Below are 12,488 nucleotides of genomic sequence, written 5' to 3'. Positions count from 1 at the left end.
TTATATTTACTTTTTGAAAAAATACTCTGTTGAGGCCAGCGCAGTGGCATAGTGGTTACGTTCATGGGCTCTGCTTCGGTGGCCCGGGGTTCGCAGGTTCTGATCCCAGGCGCAGACCTAGCCCCACTCATCAAGCCGCATTATGGCAGCATCCCACATAAAGGAGAGGAAGACTGACACAGATGTTAGCTCAGTGACAGCCTTCTTCAAGCAAAAAGAGGAGGATTGGCAATAGATGTTAGCTCAGGGCCAATCTCCCTCACAAAAAAACCCACAACACACAAAACTCTGTTATTGAAAAAGGGATAGAACGGCATTTAAAGGAAGAAAATGATGCTATGTGATTGCAACTCTATTTTAATTTCTGTGTATGATCTCCCAGAATCTGCTCATATCGACATGTATTTTAGAATTACTTGTGTGAAAATTATTTTGTATTCTGATTTTTCCCGGCTGCAGGACAACAAAGATTTTTTTTCCCCCTTTTTCCACGCAGTCTTTGCCATGAGGATTCTGAGCAGTGTTGTAACCGTCTCTGCTGTGCTGAAAAAACTTTACGTACTAAACAATCATCTTCTTTACTGCCCTGGGGTTATTTCAGACTTTGCCATTGTCAATACATTGCAAAGAAGTTTCTCATGTTAACCTTCAGTTAAAGGGTTTTACCTCAGTTAAATTACTCCCGTAGGATTAGTTCCCAGTCAAGCAACAGAACTGCTAAAAATGGTTCTAATACGTTCTGTGCCTGTCGTTTCATTTTTTTCTTTAACGTTTTTGCATAAAAAGTTTCAAACTTTAAAAGAGAAGTCGAAAGAACTACATGGTGTGCACCCACCGTCTTGTCTCCATCTTGTAACATTTTACACACTTGCTTCACCACTTAGCCAGCCATCCAGCCATCCTGCCTTCCATTCATCCATCTATCTTCCTCTTATGCATTTCAAAGGAAGTTACAAATATTAATACACTTCTCTTCACAAAATACTTCAACATGCCTATCATTACCTAGAGCTGAGGCTCATTTTCTTACGGTTCTTTTGAAGTAAAACTTACAATAAAATGCATGGAATTTGCTGATTTCTGACAAGTCCATATACCTGTGCAACCCAAGTCCTTATTAAGATACGGAACGGGATCATTATTCCAGAAGGTTCCTTCATGCCCCTCCCACTCGATCCTTGCCCCCACCTCACCCTACCGGGGTCAGTGTTGTTCTGATTCTTTGCTCTGTTCTAGATTAGTCTTCTGTGTGTGTCTTTTCAGACCTTCATATAAATGGAGCGGCACAGCAGGGGCTCGTGTGCACAAGGCTGCTCTCACTCAGCATAAGGGCTTTCAGACTCATCGATGCTGCTGCACGTATAAATAATTCATTCCCTTTTATTGCTGAGTTGAATTCCATCATATGGATGTACCACAGTTTATCCGTTTTCCTATTGATGGACACCTGGGCTCTCTCCAATTTGGGGCTATTACGAACAAGGCTGCGTTGTGGACTGAATGTCCGCGTCGCCCCTGAATTCATGTGTTGAAATCTAACCTCCAATGTGATGCTTTGTGGAGGCGGGGCCTGTGGGAGGCGATGAGGTCATGAGGGTGGAGCCCTCAAGAATGGGATTCCTGCCCTTCTGAGAAGATGCCTGAGGGCTAGTTGGCTCTCTTCCCACTGTGTGAGGATTCAACAAGAACTCCCCAACCGGCAGAGGGCTCTCACCAGGACCCACCTCCTCTGGCACTCCCACCCAGCCTCCGGGCCTAGAGAAATCCCTGCTTGTTGTTAATAAGCTGTGGTCTGCGGGGCTTGGTTAGAGCAGCCACAACTGAGTAAGCAGAGCTGCTAAGCAGATGCCTGTACAAGTCTTTTGGCGAGCATACCTTTCATTTCTCTTGATAAAAACCTAAAAGAGCAATTGCTGGGTTATAGGGCGTCATATATTTAGTTTTAAAGAAACTACCAGATCTTTTACCAAAACATTGTACCATTTTACACTCCCATCAGCATCATTGCTAAACTCCATCTTTTTAATCTTGGCCATTCTGGTGAGTGCGGTGGCTCACTATGGTTTTCACTTTTATTTCCTCAATGTCTAATAATGTTCAACAAATTTTCACGTGCTTGCTGGCCTCTCGTACGTCTTCTTTTGTAAAGTGTCTGTTCAAATCGTTTGCCCATTTCTCAATTGAACTGTTTGTCTTTTTATTGTTGAATTGTGGGGTTCTTTGTATATTACACCCCAGTCCTTTGACAGATACATATTTTACACATATTTTCTCCCAGTCTGTGGCCTGCCTATTTATTTCTGAATGAGGTATTTTGGTGAGTAGAACTTTTAAATTTTGATGAAATCTAATAAATCACATTTTCTTTTATGGTGTTGCTTTCTGTGAACTTTCTAAGAAACCTTTGCCTATCCCCAAGTCAAAAAGATGTTCTGTGTTTACTCCTAGAAGGTTTACAGTTTTAGCTTCTGCGTGTAATTTCCGACCTCCAGAACCGTAAGGTAACAAATTTGGGTTGTTGTAAGCCACTCAGTTTGTGGTCATTTGTTATGGCGGCCACAGGAAACCACCACAGGTTCTTTCTACTCTCACCTTTATCAAACACCCTCACAAAAATGTCTCAATGAGAGGATCTCTTGCAGAAACACCACTTTCTTACAATGTCCAGTGTATTAATAATTAATTTTAAAAAAAAAATTCACCATCTTCCCAGAGGCAGCAGCTCTGCCGAAGCTGTGCGGAGGTCACTGGCCAGGAGGGCCCGTGCTGCCCGCGGGCCCCAGGACGGCATCACCAAGCAGCCCCTCTCTGCACAGACCTGGGAGAGAGGCGGGGCGGGCGAAAGGGTGCCAGAGATCAAAAAGTGACAATAAACTGAGAAGAAAAGATCCTACTGTTCCGCATTAAGTTTAAGATAAATGGACGTCTTCAGCCACTTACTGGGCCTTAGCTGTGCAGCAGGTCTGCACGACTGGAGGGAGCAGCATCGAGGACACTGTATCCCAAATGTCCGTCCACGTGGACACCAGGTGCCCTTTCCCCTGGGAGGGGGAGGGGGCGGAGCAGATCGAGCCTGCTGTCCTGCGATGGACCTCGACGCCATCTCACGTCCACGTGCTCGTGTTCACAGGGACCCCTACTCACGGCTCCAAATTCGATACCTTTAGCCATCCAACAAAGAGACATTAAGCACCTACTGTGTACGGAGTGTGTTGATCACTGTTCCTTCCAGCACAGGGCCACTGAGGGGAGATGGACGTGTGGGCCACACTGCCGACACCTTGATTTAATGTCTGTTCTTTTCTTTTAAAAAACATGCTTTAAATTGTGGGTGAAGTCCCATCCCTTGTGCCCCGTGCCTGAGTCCACGTTGACACACGGGAATTGTTCGTGTTTCTAACTGCTGTGTAATGCTCCGCTGTAAGAAGAGACCACGGTTTGTTTAACCACCACCCTATGGTGGTCAGCCCCGCCTCTGGCCATGACGGTCAGCACGGCCCTGCTCATCCTCAAGTGCGTCCCCCATCCCTGAAGTCAGAGAGGACCCACCTGCGAAAGCAGCCGAGTGTGTCCAAGGTTGCCCGTGGCTGGCTGGTCTGCTTCAACATTGCCGTTTCCTGGAGACAATGAGGAAGTCTCTGTGATGGTCATCGGCGTTGCCAGAGTTTCTCCTCTCCTTGTCTCAGTTCTGATAAATCTGGTTTCGTTTTTTTCAGGAATCAGTCTTTTCATTCAAATGTTTTACTATATTGGTATAAAGTTGTTGGTAAAGTTCTCTCATAATCTTTGTTCTGTAGGTATGTCTCTTTTTTTTGCTCATATCATCTTTTTGAAACTTTTCGGGGTTTATTTCCTTGGTCTTTCTTTCCAAAGGATTATCACTTTTTCTTGAGTGGTTTTAAAAGAGCCAGGAAGGTGTTGATGGTGTTGATCTGTTTTATTAGGATTTCTGACTTTCTGGTGCCCGGTCAGCCCCGCCTGCCTGGGTCCCGCCCCTCGTCAACCATCAGGTGAACGGAATGAGAAGTTTTCTTTTCGGTCACAAAGTGAATGGAATTGATTTAAATTGATTAAACGATTTAAATTGCAAGATGAAAACGGTCTTCTTGTTTAAACTTTTTAATCTATGAGAAGATTATTATTTTAGAAGGATTGATCAATGAATGAAACTCATACATTATGGCACCTGTTAGTACCCAGAGGGGAAATGTGGGCAATTAATGCCCCCCAGCACTTCCCTCACTGTACGCTGGTGGGTTAACCGTAGGCTTTTTGAAGAAATGGCAGAGCACGCTCCCACAGAGGCCTGCGGCAGTCCAAATGGGGCAGCCCAGCGCGGAGGAACGGCCCGGCCCGGCCCGGAGGCCTGCATCTTCAGGTGTTCACCTACATTTTGAGGTTGGTTTTTCTCCTCGGCCGCAGGTAAGAGTTTGGACGTGGAGCTGATGAGTCCATGGTTTTCAGCTCGGCTGTGCCCACGGCTGCTGCAGGAGCTTTTCACGCACACCCAGGCTCAGGCCCAGGCCCACCCGGGGTTCTGATGTGGAGCCTGCACACCCGCCTTTGTAGGAGCTGGTCCCGTAGGGTCTCCAGGCTCAGCAAACGGAAATTCAGGATGAATTTCTACTGGAATTTCAGAGAAACACAAATAGTCTTTTAGGACAAGTATGTCTCAAATACTGCAAGGGACATACTTATACTAAAAACTTACTCTGGGTTTATCCGAAGTTCCAATTGGGCTGGGCATCCTGCATTTTATTCGGCGACCCTCCCTCAGGCGAGCCTCTGGTGCAGCCACAGCGAGACACACGGCGAGACCCACAGGGTGGCCCAAGGTGGATTCAGCCCCTGGATCACAGAGGGGCCTGTGCACGCTGCCCATCTGAGGAGAGAGACTGGAAGCCTTAGGCAAGAGTGCGCCTGTGGGCGGGGTGGGTCAGGGGAATGGGGGTACATGGATGGGGGTGGGTTTGGTCTGGCCCCATCACTCCTGCATCACCCACCAGTGTGCTGGGAAGTCCACGCTTCCATTCGAGGGGTCTCTCAACCACTGCTGGAAACACAGGTGAATGTGGAAAGCCCCCAAGGGGCCCCAGCCAGGGAACAGCTGATCCTGCTGGGACTCAGTCCTCCCCCACTAGGCCGCAGGCCTGGACCAACCAGCCCCGTTCCTCTCTCTGGGCAGGTTGGAGGTGCTTCCAGGCCCCTGGGTAGACTTGGTCTGTCAGGGGCACAGAACTGGCGGCAGGGAGCGTTGTCCTGTACACCTGGGCACAGTGCACACCCTGCCACCTCTCCCGGGATTTCGGGTTCTCTTTATGAGCGTGTGGAATGTTCCAGAGGGTCCTCGGGCCTCTGCAGGGATCCTGGACCTGGCTGTGTCCACCTGGGTATCCACGAGGGAGGCTGAGGACGGGGTTGTGGTGTGAACCCCTCTCAATTCAGTAAGGGCTCATAGTGGTTCGGTTCACGTGCTCTACTCTGCCGGCCCAGGGTTTGCTGGTTTGGATTCCAGGCGTGGACCTAGCACCGCTTGTCAAGCCACACAGTGGTGGCATCCCAAATAAAATAGAGGAAGATTGGCACAGATGTCAGCTCAGTGACAATCTTCCTCAAGCAAAAAGAGGAAGATTGGCAACAGAAGTTAGCTCAGGGCCTATCTTCTTCACAAAAAAAAAAAAAAAGAGGGCTGCTTCAGCTGAGAAGCACTCTCTTGCCCCTCCATTCTCCTTATTCCTGCCTGGAATATGTGTGTGATGGTTGGAGCAGTGTCCCAACAAGAGGGTTTCCTCCACCTGAAACCACCTCAGAACAGAACAGCCAGGGAGAGGGCGTCAGGCAGCGAGTCCTGCGGGGCCTGGAAGTGGGAACAGAGCCGCTGCTGGGGACGTCCTCAAGCTCAAGCACGACAGCCTGCGGGGGACAGAGTGCATGCGGGAGGCGCCAGCCCTGCAGACCTTGAGGCTGGCCCTGACGTGGGCACCTCGAGGGAAGCACAGCTCCCACACCCCCAGACCCATCTCCTCTCCTCCTCAGGGCGTGTGGGTGTGAGGTTCTAGAAGCCCATCTCCTGTAATGGAAATCGCCACAGTGACGGCACGCTCCTGGTCTGTGACCTCAGTGCCGTCAGGCCTGCTCCCCATGAGGATGCCCGGCCAGCAAGGACCAGGGTCATCTGACGGCCAGATCCCAGGGCCAAGGCGACCCAGCACCCAGCAGGAACAGGGTCCCCCACTCGCCGGGGCCCCTGCCATCCCGGGAGCCCATGCTGCCCGCTTGGGGGCTGGTCCCTCCACTCCGGGTGCCCAGGGCTCCAGCCTGCTGTTCCTTGCACGCTCTCTCTGTCCCCGCCTGGTGGCTCTTTGTTCTAATCGCAGGCGCAGGTGGTTGTCAGCCACCCCACCCCTCAGCCCTTCCCCGACACTGGAGCACATCTGCTACCTCCCGCCATCCTGCGGGCACTGCCCCCTCCTCAGGACACCTCCGTCCCTGGCCCAGTGCTGGTCCCTCTATCAGCCCCTTGTCCTCTTGCCCCCGGGCACAGGAGGCTCCCTGCCAGCCGCGCACCCTGCATCCCCAGCAACCCGCACGCGGCAGAGTTGGTGCTCAGACAACAGTGCACAAATGGATGGTTAAAGCAAAAGAGGAAAAGTCGACAAAACCAACCAACCAACCAGTGGTTCCGCTCAGACATCGAGCAGAGGTGGGGGGAGGGGCAGTGGGTAATTTTTTCCCAATAAGCATGGGTTAATTTAATAATAAAAACTAAACAAACTCTCAGGCCGTCCATTGGCATTATGTGAATGAAGACACGTCACAGCTGTAGGCACAGACCGTGTGTTTCCGGACAGCCCATGCGGGGGCCCAGGCCCCAGGCCCCAGGAGGGTCCGGAAGCAGTGGAGTGACGGGCCCCACGGCCCCCCAGCACCCTCCTCCCGACAGCCCTGATGAGCGCACATCTTCACCAAGGACCAGCTGACGCCTGCCCTCCCTCACCTTCCGCCAGCTCTGACCCCAGCGGGAAACAAGAACCAGACCGGCCGGAGGGAGGCAGTGTGTGCGGGTGAATGGGGTGGCTCCCTGAGCGGCCGCTCCATGTCTCCTGACCCAGCTCGTCCCCCAGCAAACACTCACGCCGCACTCCTCCGTGGCCACCGGGGCCGGGCCAGGGGACAGAATGGCCAGTCCCCGCTCTCACGGAGCTCTTATTGTTACAGGAGACAGACGGAACCCACAGGGACAAACTGGTCAGTGCCACGAACAGATCGAATAGGGGCTAAGATAAACAGACCGACCTGGGGAGCCTCCTTCGATGGGCACCTGAGGGAGACCCCGGGCCACCTGTGCCACAGCCAGTCCCCCCTCCTCCCTTTTAACACAACCCCAGGATGGGTGGTGCAGCTCTGAAAATGATTCTCGGCTCCCCTTGCAATGGGGTTTGCCAGTGAGGTGTAAATGATGGGCTGAGACTTCCAGAAAAGGTTCCTTAAAGAGGGCTGCCTCGGGGCGGCCTGGTGGCATAGTGGTTCGGTTCACGTGCTCTACTCTGCCGGCCCAGGGTTTGCTGGTTTGGATCCCAGGCGTGGACCTAGCACCGCTTGTCAAGCCACACAGTGGTGGCATCCCAAATAAAATAGAGGAAGATTGGCACAGATGTCAGCTCAGTGACAATCTTCCTCAAGCAAAAAGAGGAAGATTGGCAACAGAAGTTAGCTCAGGGCCTATCTTCTTCACAAAAAAAAAAAAAAAAAGAGGGCTGCTTCAGCTGAGAAGCACTCTCTTGCCCCTCCATTCTCCTTATTCCTGCCTGGAATATGGTCGTGATGGTTGGAGCTCCAGGGCCACTTTGGGATGTGAAGTGACCCACCCCACCCCGACAAAGAGTGTTTGGGAAACTGAAGTTTAAATAGCAGGTAAGTCCTAGTGCCAAGCACTGGACTTTTGACTCTAAAACCTACATTCTTCCCCCTCTCCAACCCCTTCCCTCCCAGCACACACACACACTGAGATGGAAACCAGGGGGGGGCCTTTCTGTGTTAGGGAGAGCTTCTTGTGGGACGAAAGGGCCCTGTTAGTGCAGGGAAGTTCTTGCTCGAGTGAGTTCCACCTCACACAGAGGGAGCAGACAGCCCAGATGACAGCACTTCTTGTTCTACTGATGGTTCATAACCAAATCTCGACTCTCCTCTGAGACTGCAACCGGGTAAAATTACCCAGTGCCAGCAACGTATAAATGGGAGAAAATAAGCAGGGAGAAATGAGCACATTAAGCTGTAAGCCACCGGGAGAAGTCGGGGGACGCAATTTGCTTTGCTGGGTTTTCGTCCATTTTGCCCACAGTGTGCCTGGAATCCTCCGTGCTCTGCATCCTCCGTGAGTGGTCCCTGGCAAGCCTCTGGCTCCAGCCCCTCTCGTGTCAGGTAAGTCTGAGGCAGAAAGGCAAGCATCAGACTCCGAAATGTCACCCACACCGTGGCAGTCGTCTGCCTGGACACTGAGTCCAGAGAGGGAGACCGGAGCAGGAGACGTGTAGTCTCCCCAGCGGTCTGCATTTGGTGGACGCCGCGTTCCCACAGGTGAGGACACAGGCAGGGTCGCACGAGAGCAGCCCCCCGCGGGACCCACGGCAGGCTGGGTGGCAGAACGGCAGCCCCAGAGCCAAAGGCAGCAGAGGAGGCGCCTTCTCCTCCGGCCCCGCTCCTACCCGAGGATCGGATGCTCGCTCTTCTTTGCAAACGTGCTCAGAGTCCAACTGAGGTCGACACGGAACACGGGCAACTGGAGGAGAGAAAAGAGCAAAAGTAAGAGATCCAGCATGTTGCCTCGGAGCTGCCAGACCACTCGGATGTGCCAAAGAGCACGGCCGCCATGCTCTGTGATCACCTTGTTCTGCCACACCGAAGACGGCGACACTGAACACTTCAGACAGGGTGGCAGGTGGCACAGTGAGAACCTGGAAAAGCAAGGCGGTGTCACACACTCGGGCTCATCTTCCCTGTGACGCCCCCCAATCTCTGGCTGAGAGAAGTCTGCTGGGGCACGTCCCAAGCAGTCAGGTGTGTGTCTCTGGTCTGCAAGTTTCTGAGCAGAATGAAGAGCCGGCCCAGGGAAGCCTCTGGGCATGGGCGCCAGGAAGGGGCTAGCGGCCCCAAAGGCAGGGGATCTGTCCTGGTCCTCGCTGCCTGCTGTCTTTTTGGTTTTTTTTGAGCTGAGGAAGATTGTCACTGAGCTAACATCCATGCCAATCTTCCTCTGTTTTGTATACAGGACGCCACCACAGTGTGGCTTGATGAGCTGTGTGTAGGTCCACTCCCAGGATCTGAACCTGCGAACCCAGGCCACCGAAGCAGAGCGTCACAGACTTAACCACTACACCACCAGGCAGGCCCCTACTGTCTTTTTTTTAAATTAAACTTTTTGTTTTGAGGTAATAATAGATTCATACGCAGCTAAAAGAAATAACACAGAGATCTTTCACCTGCTTCCCTGAAGTGGTGACATCTTGCCAAACTGAAGTCAGTGTCACGTCCAGCATGTGGACACTGATGCAGATGAGATGCGGAGCATTTCAGCCACACAAGGGTCCCCGAGCTGCCCGGCTACAGCCACGCCCACTCTACTCCCATCCCTGCCCCTCTCTAACTCTGCCAACCACTAATCGGACTGTTCCCACGAGGTCCTCACTTTAAGGATGTTCTCTGAAGGGAATCACATGCGTGTCACCGTCGGGATTGGCCTTTCTTGCTCAGCTGACTTCTCTGGAGGTTCATCCAGGTGTCCGTGCGTGTCCACAGACTGTCCCTTCTATCACTGATGTCTTCTGAAAGGCCCGTCTGCATTTGGGGACGCGCCCAGGTCATCAGGACCGCCCATCCGGGGTAGGAGCCAGGGCCCCGTGCCCAGCCCCCGGCAGGCGCAGACCCAGACCCGTGCTCGGGAGCGCCAGGTGAGGCTTCAGACTAGGCAGGTGGGTGGTCAGGCGCAGGCGGCTGGGCTACATGGCTTGGGGCGCTGCTGCTGGAAGCCGGCTGTGTCCCTGAGCCCCCAAGGCTCTGCACTCTCTCACTTCCCTTCAAGCATCCCTCCTCAGCTGAACCGGAAGAGAAGCTTCTAGTGCTGTCCACTGAGGGCCCAGGCGGGCGCCCCCGATCCCTGAGATTAGACGGCGTCTCAGGGCCTATCGGCCTGGAACACTCAGCTGGGGACCGAGCCCATGCACCTCACGAGCCCACCCCCCATGCAGAGAGAGCACTGGACGAGGAGTCCAGGCCCAGCTGTGGAAGGGGACACGCCCCTCATCTCTCGGGCCTCCGTCTCCTCGGCCAGGAGAGGACAGCACCACCCCTGACACCATCACTGGCACCGTTTCTGTGCAGTGGCATCCCGCACCGACGGTACAGCGCCACGTGGCTGTCAGCACTTGACAGAGACCGAACCGCTGCCAGGAGCCCTCCCCACACAGCAGTTCTCCCCCCAGCAACACGCTCACGCTCACACCATTGCACTCACACTCGCACGCCCAAATGCTTGCACACTCACACACTCACAATTAGGGTCTGAGCTCACCCCCTGGGCCCTTTATGCTCCTTGCCTTTGATGGGCAAAGATGAGCCTGAGGCAGGAAAAAAGGAAGAGAACACACTCCTGCCCGCCTGCGTGTGACCGCTCCGTCTGTGCATCCTGGTGGCCCTGGCCAGGAACTAAGGGTTTCATCTGATTTTTACTTCTTAGGAACAGAGGCTGATGGGCTGCCTGGAGGCGGGGGCAGGCATCTGAGGACAGCAGGAGGCAGCGCTGCCTCCAGAGGGCTTGGGGGGGGGGTGACCCCTGCCTCCCAAGGGCTTCCCCACTGCAGGGTCCAGGGTGCCCCCCTTGCTGCCCACAGGCCCAGAACTGTGGCTGAGGAGTCCCCAGCAGCCACAGATTTCTGAATGTGGGTCACAGGCCATGTGGGCAAGAAGGGCAAAAGCCACGGCCCCTGGCGGAACCCCAGGCAGCTGCTCCGGGCAGCACTGACCCCTCCCCAGCTTTACCTCCACTCGTGTGTGTGTGTGTGTGTGTGTGTGTGTGATCAGCGTCAATTTCCCCAGCTGGACCGTCACCTCCACAGGGTGTAGCCCTTCCCACATCACCCACTCCTGGACTCTGCAGCACAGCCTGTAGCAGGAAGAAAGGAAGGAGGGAAGGAGGGAGGGAAGGAGGGTGGGAGGAAGGAAGGGAGCAGGCTGGAGCTGGCTGGGAAGTGGTGCCTCAGCTCTCAGCTGGGGAGTCCTGTGAAGCCCCCATGTTGCAGGGTGGCCCGTGGTCTGGTACAGGGCTGGACAAGGCCACATGTGGGCCACGTGGCTCTTCAGGGCCAGGGTGAGGGCAGGTGGGCTCCGGGGCCAGAAGCAGGCCCCACCAAATGGCCCACAGGTGAGGACGGTTCAGGAGCACAGGTGGCTCCGTGGACGCTTTGGCACTGGCTCGGCTACGGCAGCCGCGGGCCGGGAGCGCCCGATTCCTGAGGGGCTGGAGCGAGGCAAGAAGCCAAGGCTTCGCCGTCTGCGCGCCCCCGGCAGCTGTCACTCGGCTTTCACGTGGCTCACTTTGCAGGTGGATTGCGACTCCAAGCACCCTCATTCGTTGCGTGCTGCCTCCCCTCGCTTGGCCCCACTGTTCATAGCTGACTATTTAAGAGACACAAATTGCCATTGTAATGCGGCATTCACACTTCGGAGGTGCTGGGTAAGACGGGCTGACCGCTCGCTAAGGGACCTCGCTTCCCCGGCGGTGGCGGTAAAACCTCCTCTCTTCTCTTAAGCGGCGAGTGCGCTTTCACGTTGCAAGAGGCCCCCTCCAGATCATAACTTCCAGTAAACAAACTGCGCAGCTGCATTTCCAGGGGCGGCCAGTGCTGCTCTGTTCTGATGGCCTGTGGCCAGGGAAAGAAAGGCCGTCTACACACACAGCCTCAGAAAGCATCCCAGACCTTCCCACCCGGCTCCGTTCTCCGACCCCAGGTCACCTCCTGATGTCTTCCCAAAGCTCAGAGGCCGGCCTCTGTGTAGCAAAAGCAGAGTGAAAGAAATGATAAGAAATCAAATCTCTGGGGCTGGCCTGGTGGCATAATGGTTAAGTTCATGTGCTCCACTTCGGCGGCCCGGGGTTTGCAGGTTTGGATCCCGGGTGTGGACCAACACACTGCTCATCAAGCCATGCTGTGGCAGTGACCCACACACAAAGTAGAGGAAGAGTGGCACAGATGTTAGCTCAGGGCCAATCTTCCTCACCAGAAAAAAAAAAAAAAAAACCCACAAAAAAAAAATCTCTAATGCTTGCCCACAGCTGCTCTGTGCCCAGCACACTTCTAAATACTTTATGAGTATTAATTTACTGGATCCTCAAACCACCTCTGAGGTAGGTACTATTGCCAATCCCTGCGTGACAGACAGGGAAACTGAGGCACAGCTCTCTGATCCCTCCCCCTGCCCAGCACCCTGCAGAT

At 53.8% G+C, this 12,488-nt stretch overlaps 1 protein-coding gene across 3 annotated transcripts in view; it reads right to left on the bottom strand.

The window, feature by feature from the left end:
• Nucleotides 1–341: 341 nt before the first annotated feature.
• The window catches only part of RRP1 (ribosomal RNA processing 1), a 48,678-nt gene continuing 36,531 nt past the window's right edge, over nt 342–12,488 (bottom strand). The window contains exons 12-14 of one of the 3 annotated variants that reach the window (XM_070597467.1): nt 8,706–8,779; nt 4,712–4,882; nt 342–4,626 (exon numbers count right to left, since the gene is read on the bottom strand). In XM_070597467.1, coding sequence (XP_070453568.1) covers nt 4,624–4,626; nt 4,712–4,882; nt 8,706–8,779 — 248 coding nt within the window. In that variant the 3' untranslated portion in view covers nt 342–4,623. Of the gene's footprint in view, nt 4,627–4,711; nt 4,883–6,723; nt 8,428–8,705; nt 8,780–12,488 lie in introns of those variants that run through there. The other 2 variants (XM_070597464.1, XM_070597463.1) reach the window with 2 other exon arrangements.

This window comes from Equus przewalskii, chromosome 27 (assembly GCF_037783145.1).
Source record: "Equus przewalskii isolate Varuska chromosome 27, EquPr2, whole genome shotgun sequence".
In the NCBI taxonomy this organism is placed as follows: Eukaryota; Metazoa; Chordata; class Mammalia; order Perissodactyla; family Equidae; genus Equus; species Equus przewalskii.
The sequence above is the reverse complement of the archived record's forward strand: the minus strand, read 5'-3'. Positions and strand labels throughout refer to the sequence as shown.